General features: G+C 39.3%; 1 protein-coding gene across 3 annotated transcripts in view; it reads left to right on the forward strand.

Annotated features, from left to right (window-relative positions):
* MARCHF1 (membrane associated ring-CH-type finger 1) overlaps nt 1–14,200 on the forward strand; it is a 214,644-nt gene extending 200,444 nt beyond the window's left edge. The window contains exon 6 of one of the 3 annotated variants that reach the window (XM_075198012.1): nt 12,922–14,200. In XM_075198012.1, coding sequence (XP_075054113.1) covers nt 12,922–13,223 — 302 coding nt within the window. In that variant the 3' untranslated portion in view covers nt 13,224–14,200. The remainder of the gene's footprint in view (nt 1–12,921) is intronic. The other 2 variants (XM_075198007.1, XM_075198020.1) reach the window with 2 other exon arrangements.
* The last annotated feature ends 10,145 nt before the right edge of the window (nt 14,201–24,345 follow it).

The following is a 24,345-nucleotide window of genomic DNA, read 5'->3' on the forward strand; positions in this document are numbered from 1 at the left end:
ATATACTGGCCCCCTCTCACACAGACATTAATTTAGCATACTGACACTGACATACACAATATTAATATAATACACCCCCCGGCACTTACCTGGCTCAATCCCAGGCGCTGTGAGTTTCTTCACACATAGGACGGCACCTGTGCGCGTCCCATGTGACACAGCGGTGCATTGCGCGAGAATACAAAGTAGGAGGGAGGGGGAACGGATCGTTAGGATCCGCGGCCAATTGAAGGTGGCTGGTCCCATTTTTGAGCATGTACAGTTCAGAAATGAGTAACACGCAAAAAAAATAGGCATACATCCATGCTAAATGAGTCTCAAAATGTCATGTTCGGCAACGACAAACATACAAGCGGAAATGTGGGCTTGCCCCAACTTGTGCACCTGGCAGACAATTAGGCATAAAATATATGTGCTATGTCCTCACCTTTTTTTCTGAATCATAATGGACAGTATTCTTTCTGTATTTCACTATATTTTTATAGTATTAACAGTAAAAATATTATCAAGATTTGGAAACTGGGAGGAAGGACAACTATTGAAATGCTTGTTAATAGCAAGGTAAAGTCATTCACAATTAACCTGTAGTTCAACACATCCATAATATATTTTTCGCCGTAGCATTGCTCAGACAGATCAGTTGAATAGTATGCGTAAATGAAGGCGGTCATGACCTCCGTCGTTTAATTTGAAAAATGTGGGAGGGTGTTAAGTACACAGAAGAGAGCATGAAAACAGTATTAGTTCACTTGGTTTGTATCCTCAGCATTGCTCATAAAAAAACTTTCTAAAAAAATACTTTTTAGACATTTAATTGGCATCATCTGCTGTGCAATGAATAGATGAAATACAATTGTACTTTTTTCTTTGTAGATTCATGGTGTCTTTTTTAACAAACATTTTCACACAGTAGATGAAATTCAAAATATCAGTACTTTGTAGGCTTATTGCAAAATAATTAATTGCTTGTGGGAATTAGATGAATGATGGCTTGGAAGTTTTGGCTGTTCCTTTGAAGTGAAGATATATATATTTTTTTATGTTTGGTGTGAAATTCATTTCTCTATAATACGAATGTAGATACAATGGAGATACAATATGATTGTAGGAATGTTTGCCTAGTGACACACTTTTATTTCAAAAGCAGTATTTTTCTACTACTTATCCCTGCTTGGAAAAATCTGATAATTAATAAATAAGCAGATTTAGAGCATGTTTAAGGTTGATAAAGCAAACTCTGAAATGTAAGTTCTGTATGTTTCCAAGTTTCTCAAAGAAACACTGTTTTCAAGTGTTTTCTACACTGACAACAGTGCAAATGGGGGACGGTGTATTGCCCCCTCCTCCTATGATGTGCAAAGGTGGGGGGTGAAAAGAAAGCTATTGGTCTGTAAAGTCAATCTTCCACCTGCAATTTAGTTTAACTCTGTACACACCGCTCTTGATGCTCCTGCCTACAGGATTATCTAATACAGTGTAACCCCTGGGGATGCTGCAGTTGGACTTGAGCACCCAGGGGCTAATAATCACAATTGCATCAGTAAGGAAAGAGATGGCTATAGTTATTTACCAGTCCAGGAAGAGAAACTACATTTCCCACAAGGCCATTGTGGAGAGGGTGCTGAGCCTAAGAAGACTGAGAAACCTGGGGGCGGGGAGAGAGAGAGAGAGAGAGAAAGAAGCATCCTTGGAGAGACTGAGCTGTGTGACCAGTCCAGATAGGTGACCCTAGGCAGAAGGGCACTGAATTGGTGGTCTGAGCAGAGAGAACAGACAGTCTGCAGAGATATCAGAGCTCAGTACAGTCCTGAACAGAACCTGCTGGCAAGTCACAGTTTGAAGCTGTAGGAGGAGGTTTGCATGCACCTCTGAAGTCAGCCATTTTGGAGATCATCAAGTTCAGACCTGTGACACACACTGGTGCAGATAAGTTACTGGTTATTTTACCTATCTGTTATTATTCAAGTGGGGTTTGGACTATATCTGGCCACAAGGGCTGAAGAGTTAGGGATAGATGGGTGGGCAGGAAAATGTGCATTAAGTTTTTGTCTAATCAGCATTTGTGGAACTACACGAGTCGAGTCAAAGAAGATCAGCAGAATGACTCCTCCATAGCAGCAGTTAGGTGGTCTGTTAAACACAGACAAAGAATCCACCGGGGTAGTTTGAAAACAGAGGAAGCTATTTTGCTAAACAGATAGAGAGAGTCATTGGTGGTGAAGCAGGGGCTACTGTATAGAGAAACCAGCCACAGAGATGGCAGAGAGAGGAAACAGCTAGTATTGCCAAAGAAGCACCGTCCCATGGTTCTCCGTGCATTGCATGATAAACACGGCCACCTGGGAATAGAGAAGACCATGAGTTTAATTTCAGATAGATTCTACTGGCCGAAAATGGAGAAAGACATTGAAAGTTATTGTAAATCTTGTGGGACATGCGTACTTCGGAAATCCCTCCCAGAGAAGGCTGCCCCCTTAAAGAATATATCCAGCAATGGGCCTTTAGAGTTAGTCTGTATTGACTTTCTATCAGTGGAACCAGATGAAAGCAACAAGTGTAACATTCTAGTGGTGACAGATCCTTACACCCGTTATGCTCAAGCCTAGCAGACTAAAGACCCGAGAGCTTTGGCTGTGGCAAAAATCCTATGGGAAAAATTCTTTGTCCACTATGGACTGCCTGCCCGCATTCATTCAGATCAGGGTCGATATTTTGAGAGCAAGCTTTATCCCGCAGACCTGTGCGAGGTCTGCGGGATAAAGAAGTCCAGAACTACTCCTTTCCATCCCCAAGGAGATTTAATCGGACCCTTCTCAGCATGATGGGCACTTTAAACACTAAAAAAAAGGCACATTGGAGTAGGCACATCAGCCATTTGGTCCACGCCTACAATTGCACGAAAAATGAGTCCACGGGGTACTCCCCATATCTCTTAATGTTTGGAAGGGGGCTAGATTACCAATCGATATCTGTTTTGGAGTGGACACTGCTGATCCCCAAGAAAAGCCTCATTTGAAATACGTGGAGCAGCTGAAAAAATAACTAAAGTAGGCCTACAGACTAGCGGAAGCAGCTGCATCAATAGCTGGACAACGAATCAAGGGTCGTTACGATCTACAGGTCAAGGAGCATATTCTGGAGCCAGGTGATATGGTTTTACTTAGACACTTGGGCCTCCCGGGGAAACACAAGTTAGCCAATCGTTGGCAAGAGGATCCTCATGTTGTAGTTGCAAAATTGCCAGACATCCCAGCCTATCGAATTAGGCCTGAGGGGCTGACAGGCCCTATAAAGACATACCATCATCAACATTTGCTTCCCATCAGGGCAGGTATCCGGTTCTGGGAGGAGCCTGAAACTGAAAAGCTAAAAGTGTCCACACCCAGAAGATCACAACAATTCAGAGAACCGTTCACAGAAGAAGAAGATGAGGAAGGTGATGATTGGGGGTATGATGCTCCAGGGAAATTGGAAGAAATAGATTGGAGACAAGATATCAGAAGGCTCACTAGGTCTACCGAGGGGGCCGCTGTAAGACCTGCACAAGTAGAAGAAAGGAGACCTATGGCTGTCATTTCAGATGAAGGTGTCAACCCAAGAGTAGCTGGACGGTTGGATTCTCAGTGTTCAGTGGAATAAGAATCTAACCAGAGAGTTGACATGGATGGTGACATCGTTGATCCAGATGGAGGATACACTGAACGCCCCAAAAGGGTGTTGGGTGGAGAGGAAGGGAACCCACCAGTTCAGGGTCGGCCCAAAAGGACCCCTAGAGGCCCAATGATGTTGACTTATGATAGTCTAGGTCATATGATTGAGATTCCTAAGGTGATTCATTCTTGCTGGGTCTATCAGTGGCCATATCTGACTCCCATATCTGTTATGCCAGGGCCTGTTGTGTATGGGTGTGAAAGTGTGTATAGACAGGATGTCTTAACCCCTTTAAATTTGCAGGATGTGGGACAAGCCTTATCATTTGTTCATTGTGGACTTGCCCCACAAGGGGAGTGTGTAACCCCTGGGGATGCTGAAGTTGGACTTGAGCACCCAGGGGCTAAAAATCACAATTGCAACAGTAAGAAAAGAGATGGCTATAGTTATTTACCAGTCCAGGAAGAGAAACTACATTTCCCACAAGGCCATTGTGGAGAGGGGGCTGAGCCTAAGAAGACTGAGAAACCTGGGGGCGGGGAGAGAGAGAGAAGCATCCTGGGAGAGACTGAGCTGTGTCACCAGTCCAGATAGGTGAACCTAGGCAGAAGGGCACTGAATTGGTGGTCTGAGCAGAGAGAACAGACAGTCTGCAGGGATATCAGAGCTCAGTGCAGTCCTGAACAGAACCTGCTGGCAAGTCACAGTTTGAAGCTGTAGGAGGAGGTTTGCATGCACCTCTGAAGAAGGACTTTTTACAAGTCAGCCATTTTGGAGATCATCAAGTTCAGACCTGTGACACACACTGGTGCAGATAAGTTACTGGTTATTTTACCTATCTGTTATTATTCAAGTGGGGTTTGGACTATATCTGGCCACAAGGGCTGAAGAGTTAGGGATAGATGGGTGGGCAGGAAAATGTGCATTAAGTTTTTGTCTAATCAGCCTTTGTGGAACTACAAGTCCTAGAATACAAATAAGAAAAGGATTTTACAGTTGTTGATGCAGGATGGTTTGCATACTGTGACAGCTGTACCTCACTGCAAGTGATTTAAAGACCTCTAAAAGCTGCAATCTGGACATACGATGCTTCCATTCCATGCTGCATCCATACAGAAGGGCCCCAACTTGCAGTGCACTGCTCCATTTGTGTGGTGTGTTTGAATACAGCTGATGTGTGTGTTTGGCAGTACATTGTAGAGCTATAAAGAAAAATATATACATTCACCCCGCAAGATATTCCCAGTATCAGGAGCAAGTAAGGTATCTGATATATTTTTCCATGTGTATAAGGCTGTGACAGTTAATGTTCATATTGTATGCTGTTAATGTTATTGATTTATTGCGAGTTATTGTGTTAACTTGGTGTTCATAGTGAGAAGTGGTGCTCCACTTTCATCCACACTGTCTTATTACTGTATTGTATTGTTTGCACTATTATTTTCAAATTATACCAAAGTATATTTTTCTATAAAATTACAAAGCTGCATTCAGGGTTTCCATTTCAATAAATGTACCTGGATGGCTTTTGCAGCACACAGTTTGTCACAGAGTGTTAATACTGAGCAGGGGGGTTTCCTGAATCTCCCCCTGGTGTATCTTTTGAACACCCCCCAGAAGAGAAAGCAGCGATTTGGGTGGAGGCACTGAAAATCAAGTACAGAGGTGAGAAGCATCTGCATTGTTCAACATATATACACCCTCACAATGCTTAATACAGAAGGGGGTGTTACAACAGGATATAGCATTAAATGCATACAAAAACCACTGTAGTTGAGGCCTTAAGACATACAAAAGTGACACATGAAACAATTTTGAGTCAAAACATGGCTCAAATAAATAGTCCATGCTATGAAATTTAACTGGTTGTGATATTTACAAGGACAATTAGAATATTTTTCCATGGGATGGTTAAAGCTTAGGCATAATGGGAGATAGCTGTAGATGCTTGTGTATACACTGATCAGCCACAACATTAAAACAACTGACAAGTGAAGTGAATATTCCAGGCAGTAAAAGCCTACAAATCAAAAAGTCCAAACTCCAATGCATTTCACCACTTTAATTTGCACATATATGATCTTAAAGTTTTTCCTGAAGATGCCTCTAATCTAGAGGGGTGAAATGTATTGGACTTTGGTCTTTATGAGATCTTGAAATGTTGCCTTACTGGATCTCAACTCAGCAGTACAGATACTGCTTTTACACAATCAGCAGCGCTACTGCAGTGCGCTCCACACTTCTACTAATTTGTGCTCAGACAGTACCTGTTCAATTTCAAGGATCAAATTTGTTCGAGAAACCTCTATGGCAAGCTTCTGCACCCTGGCCCAGGACCTCCCTTTCAGGGAGAGAAGACAGAAGTTTTTCCAAGGAAGATCCATCGCAACAAGGACATCAACGGAGGCTGCAGTTCCCGCAAGATACATATGAATGTACCAAGAGGTACAGCACCACTATTTACACTTTAGAACTGAATATTACTTTCATAACAATGGAACTGTACTTAAACACTAAATTGTATCACGATTTGCCTAAAAACCGATACATGAGTGTCACGCCTGAGGATCTGTCTGTACCCAGACTAGGTTGTGTCTCTGGAGCTGGACTGGTGACTACGTGGACAAAGCTGGGTGGCCTGATAATATTCCTCTGCATGTAGTGAATGGACTGGTGCAGATGGTGATTACGCTAGCAGGGGAGAGAAAACAGGAACTGGATTGCTGGACTGGGCTGTAACCGAAATGCTGTAACCGGAATGCTGGAAGAGGATTGCTGTGACCAGAATACTGGAAGAGGTTTGCTGTAACTGGAATGGAACCAGGTTTCTGAAATCGGACTGGAACCAGAATGCAGACTGCACTATTAGAGCTGGATAAATAGCAAGACTGTAGCGAGATAGATAGCAAGACTGCAAACTGCAGGGAACCAGGTTGGCGTCTGAAATACAGCGTTGCAGTGGCAAGGGGTAAGGGCTCCAGGAAGTCCTTTTACAGTTGTTGATTCCTGATTGGACAAGAAAAAGAAATGACCATCTGCGGCACTCATAAATGGATATAAACATATATATTTTTATTATATTTATATGTTGAATGTAATAAAATCGATCTTTATTGGTATCTGATTAAAAACAGTTATCTAGTAGCGAAATATAAAAAGTGATGATAGAAACATTGATTTTTATAAACACAAATTCAGTTAAGATAGACAAAAAATTGTCTAGCCGCGAGGCTACTCGTGTATCTTAGGACTTATTCAAATAAATTCTGTAATAGATCCACCTTATTTGGTATTGCAACACTCCTAACTTGAATATAAATGCTTCGTATTGCCTCTGTTATTTCACTTTATTAATAAATTCTCATAGATAGGATCCAGCATTAGATGGTATAGAATCAAATTGTCCCATTAATCCCTTTCTGGTTACTTTGCCTTGTCAAAGCTACTAGCGAAACGCGCGTCGGCGGACGCCGCGCTCGCTACTCGTGCAAACTCCTAACCATTTCATTTAGTGTGTGCCTCTGAAGCAGTAGATAGGAAACAATTTATAGCGGCCAGCAGTAGAGATCTAAGGGGTGTTATAGACAGCAATATAGATCCAGCCTACAGGATCAATCCATATAGACAGTTCCAATCTGAGGGGCAATATTACAGAGCCCAAGGTTAATTTTTAACTCCTCTGATGTCTTGATTATCCTCATATATAGCCAGTTAGTAGGTCCTTGGGAAAGAATATCCAACCTTATAAATTCACGAGCAGACTATTATGAGCTTGTTGAAATCATTAATACCCAATAAGGGGTCTGAGGGTTCATTATAATCTATATTACTTAATGCTGGATTTTATATGTGAGAACACAAACTTATAATAACAGAAGTAATACAAAGTATTCATACTTACAATTTATGAACTGACTATTAGGAGCTAATCAAAACCACTCATAACCAGAAAGGGATTAGTGGGACAATTTGATTCTATACCATCTAATGCTGGATCCTATCTATGAGAATTTATTAATAAAGTGAAATAACAGAGGCAATACGAAGCATTTATATTCAAGTTAGGAGTGTTGCAATACCAAATAAGGTGGATCTATTACAGAATTTATTTGAATAAGCCCTAAGATACACGAGTAGCCTCGCGGCTAGACAATTTTTTGTCTATCTTAACTGAATTTGTGTTTATAAAAATCAATGTTTCTATCATCACTTTTTATATTTCGCTACTAGATAACTGTTTTTAATCAGATACCAATAAAGATCGATTTTATTACATTCAACATATAAATATAATAAAAATATATATGTTTATATCCATTTATGAGTGCCCCAGATGGTCATTTCTTTTTCTTGTCTTTATAAAGGTTACTACAAATCTATGACCGGGTGCACCCCTCCTTATTAAGTTATTTTCACCATATTAATGGAGAAAGAGGTATTTATATTATAAGAGAAGGTTTAATGGTACACCTGGTGCAGTCAACTTTTCTTTCTAATGGATTCCTGATTGGAGACTGCAATCAGCTGGGCAGAAGCAGCACTCTGAGTTGCTGAGATGGATCAGGTGACTATATCAAAGATGGCTGCTCCCATGGACTGGTTTTGAAGGGAATTTGAAATGCAGGCTGTTATCACCTGATTGGTTGAGAGGAATCATGTGACCAAATCCAAGATGGCCGCACCCATACTCTGATTCTGGAGGGATCTCTGGAGTGGAGAGAAACTGGACAGCATCTTACAAAGAGGTCTGAAACCAGCAGAGCCTGAGGACTGCAGGGACAACTTGAAAAGGCAGTGAAGAGGCAAGTGACAGAACTTTAGAGCCTGGTGAGAACGTAATAACTTATATGAACACTAAAAGGATTATATCCAGAACATCATCAATTTACTTTATTGCTATTTTCTACTCTTATGAAGATTTTCTGTGCACACATACATTGTTTTTATTACCATATTTGATAAGTAAAGTTTATAACTGTTACACTAATACAGATTAAGTGACTGTATACTATAATTTATCTATGTGGTCTTTTGCTACCTTCCATCTAGCTAAAATCTTGCGCCTAGAGGGGATTGAACCCATTATGTATAGGTATGTAAACGTGCCTTGGTATATAAGCTTTACAAATTTTCGGTGACAAAAAAATCAGGAATTTTGGAGTTGTAAACAGGCATCTAACTTTTTTCAAACATTACAGCAATTGATAATATATTTAAAAAATATATAAAGATGTGTGGTTTTCATTCACTGATGCTAACTAAGTAAATGGTGCCTAAGGACACAGTGGTACATAGAGACAATCATGGCTTCCTGTATGGCAGAAAGTTTTCATTGTGAGGAAGCAAAACTGTACTTTTACTTAGTGTTGCTAAGAGTTACATTTTCAACTATATGTCATCTTATTTAATCACCCACGGTGCTTCCCTCTTGACTATTGTGCACTAATAAACTAAATTTCAACTTTAACATTTGGTATGCAATACTGTTTTTACGCAATTAGCACACAACAAATCAAATGCATTTTTAAGTTCATAAATACATTTTCCCTTTGTCTATCCATTCTGTTGCTAGCTGATGCTGGACTTTTTGTTATAATACATGATTTTCCATCTTTTGATAAAATACTTGAATTAGCTTGTTACACATAACGTAATAGGGAGATTGTAAGCTTGTAAACACAACCTTCTCAACCCCCCAGTCTGTCAGTATTACCCAGTATTGTTTTACTATTCTGCTTGTTTCCAATTGTAAAGTGCTACAGAATTTGCTTACACTATATAAATAGATGAAAATGATGATGGGAGGAGGTGCCTATCTCTACTTATCGTGGCATCACAAAGGCTACAGATGTCTTGACAAAAGTTGTCTAGGTTGGGATAAAAATATTTCAACACGTAAGAGGTGGATTTTTTGGTCTTTTGCCCAGGCATGATAATGCACTTATCATAGACATGAGGTGGTATCACTGGTGACTGACTTACTACATCATTCTCCTCATTTTCGTGTTCAAGTACAACACATTGTAACATTTTTAGATCCACAATTATCCCCATCATCCTGTTGCACATTAGCAAACTCCAAAGTCGACGGCTAGATGTTTATTTGGTCGACATTCAGAAAGTCGACAACATTAGGTCGACAATTCAGATGTCGCAACAGTAACATTAGGTCGACAATTCAAATGACAGTTTTATTAGGTCGACAATTTAAATGACGACAGTTTTATTAAGTTGACAATTGAAATAGTAAGGGATAGGGTTACAGAGAGGGTTAGGGATACTATTGTTGACCTAATAATACTAACTACATTTGAATTGTTGACCTAATAATACTGTCTACATTTCAATCGTCGACTTAATGATACTGTCTATGGGCTTGATTCATTAGGGAAAGTTAAGCAAAAAATTGAGTCAGTTTTCTTACTCAAGTTTTCTGGACAAAACCATGTTGCAATGCAAGGGCTGCAAATAAGTTTATTATTTTGCACATAAGGGAAATACTGGCTGTTTTTTCATGTAGCACAAAAATACTTAATAGCTTATTTATAAACTGAAATTTAAAGTTTATCTAGGACATGCTCTACCCCAACTAAAAATCTGCCATAACATTTTAAATTTACCTCCCCGTCCAATGCAACATGGTTTTGCCTTACTTTTGCTTAACTTTTCTTAATGAATCAAGCCCTATGTCATTATTGTCAACTTTCTAACCCTTCTATATTAGGGTGTTGACCATATAAATGTTGAGCATGTAACTGTCGAACATATGTATCACACTCTTTCCAAATGGTTGTGAAATTTTGGAAGGATGCTGACCTATATTTACAGTGCCAGATCTTAAATGTCAGACTCACATATAGTACTCAATGACACCCTTAGACTCTAGATTCTCGGAATGCCCAATTTGTACTTCAGCCTCTGTGTTCTTTTCATTCACTGATGTAGCTGTGTTATAGGTGACAGACCTACACTCAGAGCAACAAAGTGATGCATGTTAATTTACAGAAGATGCATTACCATGTTGGTCACTCGTTTTTGCATTCTAGTATGTGTAAGAACATTATAGGATCACTACTAGCAAAACATGGTCATGGTCTGAGCCTTTTCTTGCCACTGCATATGATGTATGAAATGTTAGGTAATTTCATTTATTTAGACAAATCACCACTCCCTTAATCAATAGCTGATGTTTTTTTTGCGATTGCCAAAAGTTGTTGTTTGGATTTGGAGTGACGTTCCCACATGACCTTTTTACTCATAGAGGTAAACTGATTCATGTTTGACAACAGGAGTAAAACTACTTGAAGTTGGAGCTACTTGTAGCTGCCACCACACCATATGAATGCACAATGACATAGGGAAAGGAGGAACTATTACCTTGAAATCTAGACACTGCTCCACAATATCATTTAAATTGATACACTTGGTCCACTAAAGAAAAAGTTTTGTTTTATTTGGGTTGTGCTGTCAAACACAGCGCCCTGTCTTTTGGCCACTTACTAGTACAAATGTGACACTGCCCATCACACAATTGTCTTCACAGTGAAACACTTGGATTTTAAAATCAAGATATTTTTGTTTTAGGGGGGAGGGGTGTGCTGCTCAAAGTCAAACACAGGCAAGCTATTTTCTATTTCACTGGCTTCACTAAGAAGCCAATCTGTTGGAAAAACACAGTAATGTTATAGTAAAAATGCTCACCCTGCTAAGACTCTCCCAAGGATTCCTCATTGTCAATAATTGAGCAAACATAGTGTGTGTGTTACAACTGGGTGAATTTCAACATGCTTTGCACAAAAATTTTGATTGCTCAGAATTTCTTAAAAAATGAAAACCAAAATCACTGCAGGAGATGCAGTCTGTGACCCATAAAATTTCTGGGCATTTTCGACATTCAAAGATTGCATGTAGATCATTGCAGCAGCTACAGAAAAAATGACCTGCCTTGCCACCAACTGAAGGGTATGTGGTCAACGGCTAAACATTAATTTGTCAACATTGAGAAAGTTGACAACATTAGATCGTCAATCCAAGTGTCGACAGTATTAGTAGGTCAACAATTAAAATGCTGACAGTATCATTAGGTCGACAATTAGGTTGACAGTTCACATGGTAGACAGTATTATTAGGTCGACTGTTCAAATGTAGACAGTATTATATTGTTAGTGTTAGAGATATTATTGTCAACCTAATAATACTGTCTATATTTGTATCATAGATATAATAATACTGTCTACATTCAAATTGTAGACCTAATAATACTGTCTACATTTCAATTGTCACCCTAGTAATACTGTCATTGTCATTATTGTCGACTTTACAACCCTGTCTATATTATGGTGTTGATCATGTAACTGTCAAACATATATATATCACACCCAGCAAGAGTAGTAATGAGGTAGAATTCCACACTTTATGTACTTTAGCGATTTTCTCAAACTATTAAAGTTGTGGGGTGGGCCTACCATGGGATTTCTTCTTTTCTAATATTACCATCCTATCAGCCAGTGCTCTGCCTTTATGTTTTAAAGGTGTCCATTACTTTATTAAACTGTCATCTTGTCTGCCACTGCTGTGTCACATTGTTTCATAGGGATTGTATCTTTTAATTGAACTACACTGTCATCTTGCTGCATCCTTTGGCCAAAATTGGTGAAAATTTTGACAGCTGTGCAGAGAGCATTAGAAAATAGATCGTAAATGACTGTAAATGAATGTTAATGCCATAAATACTAATGTAGGAATAAAAACAACTCAAAATCACGTGCTTTAACCTGTTTTTTTCCACAATTTGCAGTGTTTTCCTTTTTTCTGTTTTTTGACAAGGTTTGCCCTGGAACCACCCACCCAAATCATTTCTTTAATATCTTGAAATCTGAAAAACCCATTTGGCTTTTAACATATGTATTAATAGTTATATCCTGTAACTGGTATTTTAGGCTTAGTGTGAGACTTTATAATCATGATTTTAAAATCATTCTTGCCAGAATAAATACATTCTGGCTTTTAGAAATTAGAAATAAATTAGGTGTTTTTTTGTAGTTTAAGAATACATTTAATAGTACAGAGATAATTACCACATTGACATACTTGTTTTGTTTTCATAAAATATAAAACATAAAGATTAGCCCTTCGTATTAAACAAATATTTATTAGACCATAAACATGTGTTCAATAATGTAATTTATTTTCCTAGTTTAAATACTTTTCATTGGTGTTCATTCTCTATATTTTATACAGCTGATTATTTATTTGTCTTTTGTATCATAGGTGTCCTGGAATGGCCATTTTGGACAAAATTGGTGGTTGTGGCGGTTGGATTTACAGGTGGTTTGGTGTTTATGTATGTTCAGTGTAAAGTTTATATACAGCTGTGGCGACGACTGAAGGCTTACAATCGGGTAATATTTGTCCAGAACTGTCCAGACACCACTAAGAAGCCTGAAACAAAGAACTATCCAAATATCCAGAACACTGAAGTTAAAGATTCCATATCTGTACCAGTGTCACAGACATCTACAAATCTACAATCATGTTCTGATGCAAGTGTACCTGGAGTCATGACTGTTTGACGAGTGTGACACATTTTGTTCAATATAAGTGTAATTCTCCAATGGATGTACTCTAAGTGTTTCTGATTCACTGCAGACATGCAACAAGGAGTTAGTAATCTTCTCCCTCAAGGAGTACAGACATGATACAGGACTGGAAATTACAGTACCACATTATGAAACCTGGTGATGATCATGAACACACACAAGAATAAATAGAATAGCCACAGGGGGGAAACATATTGAAGTTTTGTATGTCAACAAGTAATGAAATACTCATTTTATTAGTTTCTAATTTATGAGGAAGAACCTATTTTTCCAGTTGTTGTATTTGTATGTGAGTGAGTTTAATGTTTTCTATTGAAACAGAACAAATTATCAAGAAGACATGTAGACAATAAATTCTATAGCATAGCACTAGTAGTTCTGTATGTAGATTAATTTATAAAGCAATTCACATTGGTACAGTATTTATATAGAACTGGATTTATACAGAGTTGGATATTAATAAAAGAAATACTTGTAATGAGGTATAATATGTATGCAATATTTGGCTTTACAATTGTTGCTGTATGTGATATTTCATTGTATTATCCTGGAACATATGAAGGTATATTTCCTAATAATACCTAACTCTACTTTATCCAAAAATATAGGGGCAGATTCAATTAATAAAAAACATATGCGAGGTGTCTCCGGAACGGCCACGAGATACCATCCGCGGGTCTTTACAGAGGTGACGCTGATTTTTTCTCGCACCACATAGAGGTGCAAGCCAAAATCTGCGTTACTTTTTACCATAATATCGGTAAAAAAGCGCATATCGTGGACAATTGAATCTACCCCATAGTGTGTGGTAGTAATGAAAACAGCAGCAATGTTATCTACTTAGTATAGCAGGGACAGCGGATGTTTTACATACAGTATTTTCATGGGTTATTACATTTTGAATAAAACCAAAGCAGCCTATCTCAGCTCTGAATATATTTGTCTTTTAGTTTTATTAATTTGACATGAACTGTGCACAACATGCTATAAACAGATTGGAACTTCTGTCACGGAAGACTCAACAATATATTAATTATCCTTTTCTATTGAGTGGGTAGAATAAATGAGGGGTGAAGCTTGTCCTCTTATTGGGGGAGTAGAAAAGGTCTAATATAAAATTAGAAAGGAACATTAAGGATAAAAAGATTATTTTCAAAAAATATACACTCAATATACTATAAACTGCAATAAACATGTATGAGAGACATGTTAGCAAATTATTACAATGAACTGAACGAGTGGTTGTCTGTAAACACCTTCTAATGAACTCTAATCCAAGCAATTTAATGAAGGACAAACCACACAGCAAAGCGCATCAGTCTCTGATTGTTATTGAATGCTGGTGCTTGTAGAATTAAAAGCACCAACATGCAAATGAGTTTCAGTGCATCCTATTATAAGCGCTTGAACTACAAGTGTTGGCCTTCTAATAGTGTAAATTAATAGTTGTGCCTCCATTGTATAACTAAATAATTATATATGATCCCTTTGTATTAAATAAATAATTATATCTACCCCTTTGTATTAAATAATTAAATGTGCCTCGCTTTGGAGAAAATAATAAATTTTGACCCCTTATGAGAAAATAGTTAAAAAATTGTGCCCCTATATGAGAAAATAAATAATTAATATGGCTACATTTTGATTTATAATGTTACTTCCCTAATCAATACTAACCTGGAATCTTCTTTTCTTGATTATACGCAATCCATATGTGGAATAAAATAAAATCCAGATGGACGAAATTGACCAGTCGCAAGGAGCACCTGATTCAAAATGAGTTAATCTTCAGTGAGGCTGCCTACTTAATAACCAGACAGCCAACCAGAAGGGATCTCATAAAATGTTCACCAAATCATGCATGAGACCACTCTTGATTGGCTGCCTGGCTGTTAAGTAGGTGGGATCATAGGAGATTAGATCGTTTAACACCTGGGGGTAAATGTATGAACATGCGGGTTCTTCAACACCCGCGTGTTCAGCGTGTTCGGCGATTAAATTTCAAGCGGTGCTGCATTGTAAAGGGAAGTTTCCCTTTACAATGCAGCGCCGCTTGAAATTTAATCGCCGAACACGCTGAACACGCGGGTGTTGAAAGACCCGCATGTTCATACATTTACCCCCTGGTGCTCTTCATAAATATTTTGTTTTGTACACATTTTTTATTTATTTTCTATATGGATTACGTTGGATACAGAAAAGAAGATGATTTCAGGTAAACATTTATTATGGACCCAACTTGTGTGGCCATATTATATTTTTTTCTCATAAGGGGACACAATTAATTAATTATTTTCTCCTAAGGAGGCACATTTAATAAATGACTACAAAGGGGTTACATATAATTATTTAGGTATATGAAGAGAGTACTACTATTTATTTACTTTATTAGGGGGGAACACTTTTGTGGCATTACAAGTGATAGCATACATTGGCATCCATGTGCATTGTCAGGGTTCCCAAGGTAAGACCACGTAGAGAAAGTAGGTGAACAAAGTGGTTTTATTAGTGACACAGGTAATACAGGTTCAGGATGCAATAACTGGTAAGGCAGTAATATAACCACAGATCTTAACAGTGGAATAAGCAATACCGTAAAGCGATGGTGAAAAGCAGTAGTCACCGGGTTGCAGGGTGGATCCCTCTGGAAGAGGAGAGATAAGTAGCCTGTGGATTGCAGGGTTAGATACATCTGGAAAGGTGGAGAGATGGGTGCCTGCGGATTTCAGGGTTAGATAACTCTGGAAAGGTGGAGAGATGGGTAGCTTGCGGATTGCAGGGTCAGATATCTCTGAAAACGTGGTGAGATGGATAGCCTGTGGACTGCAGGGTTGGATACCTCTGGAAAGGTGGTGAGACGAATAGCCTGCGGATTGCAGGTTGAATACCTCTAGAAAGGTGGTGAGACGAGAAGCCTCGGGTTGCAGGGTTGGATACCTCTAAAAAGGTGGTGAGACAAGTAGCCTGCAGATTGCAGGGTTGGATACCTCTAAAAAGGTGATGTGACAAATATCCTGTGGGTTGCAGGGTTGGATACCTCTGAAAAGGTGGTAAGACGAGTAACCTGCGGGTTGCAGGGATGGATACCTCTGGAAAAGTGGTGAGACAAGTAGCCTGCGGGTTGCAGGGTTGGATACCTCTGGAAAGGTGGTGAGACGAGTAGCCTGCATGTTGCAGGGTTGGATACCTCTGGAAAGGTGAAGAGATGAGTAGCCTGTGGGTTGCTGGGTTGAATAGCTCTGGAAAGGTGGTGAGATGAGTGGCCTGCAGATTGCAGGGTTGGATACCTCTGGAAAGGTGAAAGTAAGCTGAACAGGTTACACTGAGAAGCAATGAGCTGCAGAGAGCAAATGCACAGAGGTCCACATAGGTGTATAACTTAGGAACAGAGTAGATGAAGCTGTGTCTGCGGCACTGGAATGAACAGCAAAAACACAAAGACAGGTACACAGGTAAGTATAACCAGGAACAGCAGTCAAAGGTGAATGCTTCCTATCAGGTTGAGTGACCTGATGATCTGGCCCAGACTGCTGGAGGACGCTCTTTTAAGGAGTAGCGGCAGGTGTAAATCATCCTGATAAAACAAGCTTAGTTCAGCAGGAAGGGAAACAGTTCAAGCGCCACAGTGGCCCCTTTGGTGGCATGGTGGTACTGCATGCTATATATATCCAGAAACTCCAACATAGCTCCTGGCAATTCAGACTTGCACCCACCATCTCTAGGTTCAGGGGGCCGATTGTTTGGTTGGGACGCTCCCTAGAAGATTGGGCCCCATGCTGAGTAGCACTGGGCTCTCACAGATGTATGGGGTAGAACCGGAGGCTTGTGATTTGCAAACTGCAACACATTGGTTTTTAGCCTTCAAATCGCAGAATAGTAATCCTACGATTTGGGACTGAAAACCGCATCTGATGTGTGGTGGGTTGTAAACGGCATACCAAACTGCTCTATTGTAAATCTACCGCTAAATGTGTAACTATGATGCACAAACTATACCACAATAATCAATACTTTCTTCAATTACTTATTTATTTAAACTCTTATTGGTCTGTGCACTTGTATGCTGCTCCACTGCCAGCGCTCTCCAAATCTATGTAATTTAGTAAAAATCTAGGTGCACCAGCGCAAATTGAGGTGGTCAAGAGAATTTTACAATGAGCCTCTTTTGTTTTGTGCATCATAAATGAGGACCACAGAGATTAAATACTATTCAATAATTGTGCTCAATTTTAAGCAACACTCATAAGTTTTGCACATGAAAATGATGATGACTGTGGCAAAACTTGTGAGCTGAGGACCTGGTTGAATTGTGCAGGCTGTAGGCTTGGTCAATTGATTTATTTTGTAGGAAGAAATTATTTAAAGCAGGAGGCTGAGAAGTATTTTTCTGCTAGCACAATACCTAATTCATGTTCATACAAACCTCCATTTGCATAACCTGTCTTGTGTGAAATAGCTGTGCGTATGCCCAGAAACGGACCTTATGCCAATGATACCAATTGCATGAAATTAATGACCGAGCGCAAATGTCACTTACAGCTGTCTACAACTTTAGAGGTGGAATGGATGAGGGAAGGCGCGGACTAATGTAGGCTCTGTACAGTAAGGGCTTTCCGTTGCAGATGCAGGCGATTTAAGTCCTGGGTTTCTCGTAAGTATGCTTGTTTTTACTCGTATCATTGCTGGCTGCAAACCCGATAGATGCAAACCATATTTATGTACATAAAGCCTTTCCACTGCCAAAGAATATTTAATAAATTACAAATGGAGCACTTTTGCTTGGGACAATTGGCACAATAAACTATGTGCGAGATGTCTCAAGTTGCACTCATACAGAGTATTATGGGTCTCATTTAGAGTTGAATGAACATATTTTTTTTTCACCCAAGAAATGCATTTCCACACTGTGCATATGCACCAAAAATGAATCGGCATAAATATCTAGTTTTCTGCATTAGTGACTTGCATCTCCTTATCATCATAATTGCCATTTATTTATATAGAGCCACTGATTCCGCAGCACTGTACAAAGAACTTATTCACATCAGTCCCTGCCACATTGGAGCTTACAGTCTAAATTCCCTAATATACACACACAGACAGAAAGAGAGAGAGAGAGTGAGAGGCTAGGATCAATTTTAATAGCAGCCAATTAACCTACTCGTATGTTTTTAGAGTGTGGGAGGAAACCGGAGCACCCGGAGGAAACGCACGCAAACATGGGGAGAACATACAAACTCCACACAGATAAGGCCATGGTCGGGAATTGAACTCATGACCCCAGCGCTGTGAGGCAGAAGTGCTAACTACTTCGCCACCGTGCTGCCCTTATGCCTTGATAGGCAGAAAAAGGGCGGCAAGGGTTGGCAAGTGTAGGCTGAGTATAGTAAGGGCATGTTCACTTAACTGCAACTCAACTAAAAGATGTACCCATTAGATGTATCTCTTGAGGGTATTGGGGGGGGCTATTGCAAAATACGCAATGATGATGATGACTGTCAGCAATACTATCTAGCCAATTCTGATTGTCTGATTGTGTTTTGAACTCTCTAGCTGATAGAACTTATATCATTAGTGTCACAGCTATATTATATGAAGTCACAGCCATATTTGTTGCGGGTATAAGTATACAAGCTTGTTACACTTGACATACACCTTAAGTAAATGATGCTGTTTTTGAGCTGTTCACATCTTGAGACTCAACATATGCACATCAGTTCTTTTACATGCATCTTTTCAAACATATGTCCAGAGCGCTAAATCGGACCCTATAGGCCAGGCTAATGCGATATGCACTGGCGTCATTCGTACAAGCACAAATGTAGAAGGTTTGATACAAACAAAGACATTTCGTCACATGTGGTGTCACACAAATGTTCTGAACTCTGTTCAGAAGCTAGTTTACTGGTAAATAGCAAAAGCAGATAATTAGTGGATGAAGAGCACCTCTGATGTCAAAGTAGTGTGCGCAGGTGTCAGTGATATTGTTTGCAATATATCTGTGTGCATTTTCTTTAGCTATCTTCCCATAGGCTGGTGTCACAAGCAGAGCCAGATTAACAATAGGGCTAAAGGGGCTACAGCCCAGGGGCCTCGGGCAGCTGGGGGGCCCGTCGGCATTCATCGGGTCGGGGGCGTCTCCACCCCCGGATCCAACTTTTATCTGTTCTAGGGGAATTGCAGGCAGCTAACAGCAAATGTTATGCTGTTAGCTGCCTGCTGTCACTGTAGTACTTATGCGGTGAGCAGTAATCTCCTTACTGAGGAGATCTCTTGAGAGTGAGACAATGACTAATAGTCTCACTCTCATGAGATCTCCTCAGTAAGGAGATTACTGTGCACCGCAGAAGCACTCTAGGGAGTGGAACGGAAGGAGGTAAGCTCACAGGGGGGGCCTCACAGAACCCTTAGCCCGGGGGCCTCCCTTCCCTTAATCCAGCCCTGGTCACAAGTGTCTCTAAATGTAGACACTTTCCTCTCAATAAGCCAGTTTTTGCAGCATAATTAGCTGAAATCTCCTGTCTACATCTTCTGTCTGTCTGTGCTGTATTGTGACAGGAGTTTCTAACTAATATTTGCCAGTAAATGAGCTTCTGAACAAAGCTTTTCATTGGTTAAAAAGCACAGGGTCTGTTTCATCTTCAAACCTAATGTGAACATATTGCATTTAAAACGATCGTCCGTACCTTGCAGGCATGTACACCTGTATTCAATTACAAGCGGATCTCAAGAAAACTTCCATTTGAATATGGGTATAAGTACGCTCTGGCTATATGTTACTTGCTCTATGCAAACAGACTGAACAGACTGCAGGATATGCACATGTATATGTGCAATATAAAGTCCCATCAGAACGCATGCAAAAACAATTTGTATAAAATTAATTTATGGCACGCAACGGGACTTACGTGTGAAGCTGAATCAGGCCCACAATGTGCAGAAATGCACATGTGATACAAGCCTCTATGGTGTAGCTCTGCATGCAGCATTTCACAGCGTAAGTGCTCTTTCTTTTAGCACATTGGAATGTAGTTTGTTCCTGTCCACAGCTGACCCATTCACAGCTAAATTTAGGTAGTTTTACCTTTGTGTTAGATTTGTGATGGATCACTGCTGAAACCACAGAAAGTGACCTAGTTTTAATTTGAAATAAAAAATGGATCCATAAATATATGATGTTTTCTGCAAACTACAATAATGACATTTTATTCAAAAGGTTGTAGAGCTCTACACTGTGTTTTATTAAGTAGCAGGACTGAATAATTGTGAAAAAATACTATTGGTCATTATCAAATCTATTCATAAAGGTTATAAAGCAATATTGCTGTAAATCTAGTGTGGACAATAAACTGAAGTTAACAGTTATACAACTTATTATAGTCATCTAAAAAATGTATTGTGCTTACCTTTTCCATAACAACTGTTCTAACACAGAATCAAATAACTGTGCAAAGAAAATGCTAGATCAGTTTTGCAAAAGTGTCTAAAAATATTTCAAAAAATATTTCAAACATTTCTTAAATTAGCCTCTTACCCTTCCAAAATTATTTCATTGAACTGTTTAGCATGTCTGTGGAGACAACTCCATCATATGATTGCATATATATATATATATATATATATATATATATATATATATATGTGTGTGTGAGTGTGTGTGTCTATATTAGAGAATTTAGACTGTAAGCTCCAATGGAGCAGGGACTGATGTGAATGAGTTCTCTATAAAGCGCTGCGTAATTAGTGGCGCTATATAAATAAATGATGATGATGATGATGATGATGATGATGATGATGATATATATATATATATATATATACACATGCCCCATACAGCTAACAGCTACTGGCTATGTCTTTACATTATACAGTTTTTCATTGTCATGCTGCTGTGTCTAAAACGTTCCCATTTGACTTGAAATTGAAAAATTGCTGTACCTTCAATACAGACAAGAAATACATTATAGCATTGAAAATGTCTACCAAAGTGCTGTTCTAATCTCGATAAAGCACTAGAAAAGAGAATAATGCAGTTTTATGAAAGAATAGCTTAGGTTAACTTGAACATATTTATATACTGTTTTATCCTTTTCAGATAAAAGTAAAATATAGCAATCTATAAAATGATAAGGATTTGCACTTAGATTTTGATTGGAACATCTAAGCAGAACAAAAAAAAAGAGCTGTAATGTTTACTGAATGTGAGTCTCTATGTATCTACCATGGTTACATAGACATTCAGTTTCTAGACATGATTAGGTGCCCAGTACCGTGATAATTGTAATCACTGTCTTTAATTGTATATGCTGCAGAAGCTGAAAGGTTACCATGCCTGTTGTGTTACAAAATCCTGGCCAAACTCATTAGACTTTAGACACATTAGACACTTTGTAAGTGGCTTACTTATATTTTATATAAACTATGCAACTAAGATCATTGCTATGTCTCTAGCGCAAGGCTATATACTTTGCGTAGATTGGGAACGTAAAATGGCCCAGGAAAAAATTTCTAGATGTGATCTCACGTGGGCAAGACCAAATCAATTCTAGGCGGGGCCAATACTACAGTAGACGGGATTAGCACAATTATCCATAGCCACGTCACTGGTAGGTAAGGATACTCCAACATGCAAAGATAGGCAAAGTCATATTAACCCAAGGCATAACTTATGCACAAATAAAATGCAATAATGTATTTTGCTCTACCCAAAATATTTAATAAATATAAAGAACTGAAAACTGGACTGTGACCACATGTTGTAAAAAAGAAATTTGACCCTCTGCACTCACTAAATACATTATTAATGCTGCTCTACATACATAAAGCTGAACAGGAAATGTTACTTCCACATATTGCAATAAATGCTAAGCTGACCAACAAAGTATTCCCTTTCTGCCAGTCCTACACTAAATATGAACATGAATTCATTCTGGACTTTAACATGATCATTGATGTGTTTTTTGTCTAGGTTTAGGCTTTCCTGCACAAAGCTTTTAAAGACAAGTACTAACCAAGTAATAGTAGCTATTAGATACCTTGGGAATCATCAGACACAAGTTGGATGGGAGGGGAACTACAAAAAGTGTTTGGTTGCAAAAAACATTTTAACAAAAAGGCTATAAAATATATTTGTATATGTTCTACCACAAGCAATTGGAAAGAACTGAAAACTAGGGTGCAAGAGGAGTGTGACCACATTGTGTGAACAATTTTATCATCTACACTCACCAAATACATTATTAATGTTATTCTAGCTACTTCAAGCTACAGTCTATTAAAAACAGGGAATGTTAGTTTCACATATTGCAATATATGGTAAGCTCACCAACTCATTTCAGTCTTGCCCGTCTGGCCATTCCTACAATAAATATAAACATGAATTTATTTATGATCATTGTTATGCATTGTAACTGGGTTGAGTCTCACCTACAAACCGGTTTTAAATGCAAGTACTTCCCAAGCCATAGCAGCTATTAGACACTCAGGGAATCACCTGACATTAGCTGATTAGGGACCTGTGATGAAACGAGGTATTAATATCATCTCAACCAGTCTTCACCTCGTTTCTCACAAACTGTGGACTATAAAAACATATACTTTTTCTAGCCCTCTGGTTCCCCATATTTGTTCGTCATATTTAAACTTGTATATATTCTTTCTACTTTTTTATTTTGAAAGTAGTTAAAATGTCTGCCAGCATGTTTTTCTTATGCTTGCAGACTATTGCATTGTTTCAATCTAGGAAAAAGGATTATTGTCCACCAGTCCTGTATGAATGTACATCACACCAAGAGATCTCATGTATTAAGATAGGGAAAAGGGAAACACAGAAAAGGACCAAATAGGCAGGTCCTGAAATTGCTGATGAGGTAATTTTTGGGCTTAAAAGAGTGCTCCAGAGGACAGCAAATTGGCATTCACTACCGAGTGATAGCTGAAGTCAGGCTGGCGTTGAGATCTCTGCCCTGACAGGAAAGGATCTACCTCTCCAGGTCTTGGGGTGCTGTGTGTCCGCCAAAAGCGCAGTGACAGTGACTCAGGACTACTACATTACTGGTAGCCTCAAAGGAGAGAGGGGAGAAGCTTGAATGGATAGACAGCAGTCCCTGAAAGTGACAAGAATACTGGTAAGGTGTTTCATACCCTGTTTGTTGTCTGAACCAGACTATAGTGTTATTTATTGCAAGTTATTATTTAAATATGTTTATTGCTGTTTGGTGGTACCATTTTGTTAAATAAACATATTTATTTTATTTCGGATATTTGTCTTGGTGCTTTTGAACCTTGGATAAGTACCAGGTATGCCAGCTGTGCATGCGGCACAGAGGGTTACCTTAAACCCGGTATCTTAACAATTGGCAGCAAGCAGTGGAATCACCCAGTCCCAGTTAGGCAAGCCGGGTAGAGCTGCAGGGGATTACACACGAGGTGTGGTCCAGGGCTCTGCGAATATCCGAAGCACCAACCCTGCACACTACAGTCTGTGGCATAGTTGCCTGGGTACCAGTAACCAGTAGTTGGGAGCTGCAAAAGGATCCAATAGTGACAAGGGCACTGGCTCGGGATCGGTGCGTTCACCCTTCGGGCAGTACAGAATAGTGGGCCGTGTCCCACAAGGAGGGTCACAGACAGGTGACCTTGGCATTAGGCTAGGATTATGTCCCACCTAGATGCGAGATAAGTGTGGTACAAGAGAAGGCCATTGTACAGTCTGGAGTAAGGTCTGCATGCTCCCTCAGAGGTACTAAGTGAAGTGATATTTGCCTGGGTGATTTTGAACCTTGGATAGCTACCGGGTAGGCCAGCTGTGCGGTACAGAGGGTTACTTTAAATCCGGTGTCTTCACAGGACCTAACAAACAAGTAGGTGAAGCATTGCACTTTGCAGTGGTTGGTAGAGAACACACATGTAGGCAGGCAGCACAGCAGTGGGTGGAGTACACACATTCGTTATTGGAATTAATCCTGTAGCAGGGATTTCCCAGTGTTGGCGTTGAAATGATAGTAGTTTGGAAGTCCTTTCTGTGGCATGAAGCTCAATCTCATAACATTCTTATGAGATATCATCTGACTGTCACTATTTCTTTTGTTTTAAA

The sequence above is a fragment of the Mixophyes fleayi genome, chromosome 1, assembly GCF_038048845.1.
Source record: "Mixophyes fleayi isolate aMixFle1 chromosome 1, aMixFle1.hap1, whole genome shotgun sequence".
Classification (NCBI taxonomy): domain Eukaryota; kingdom Metazoa; phylum Chordata; class Amphibia; order Anura; family Limnodynastidae; genus Mixophyes; species Mixophyes fleayi.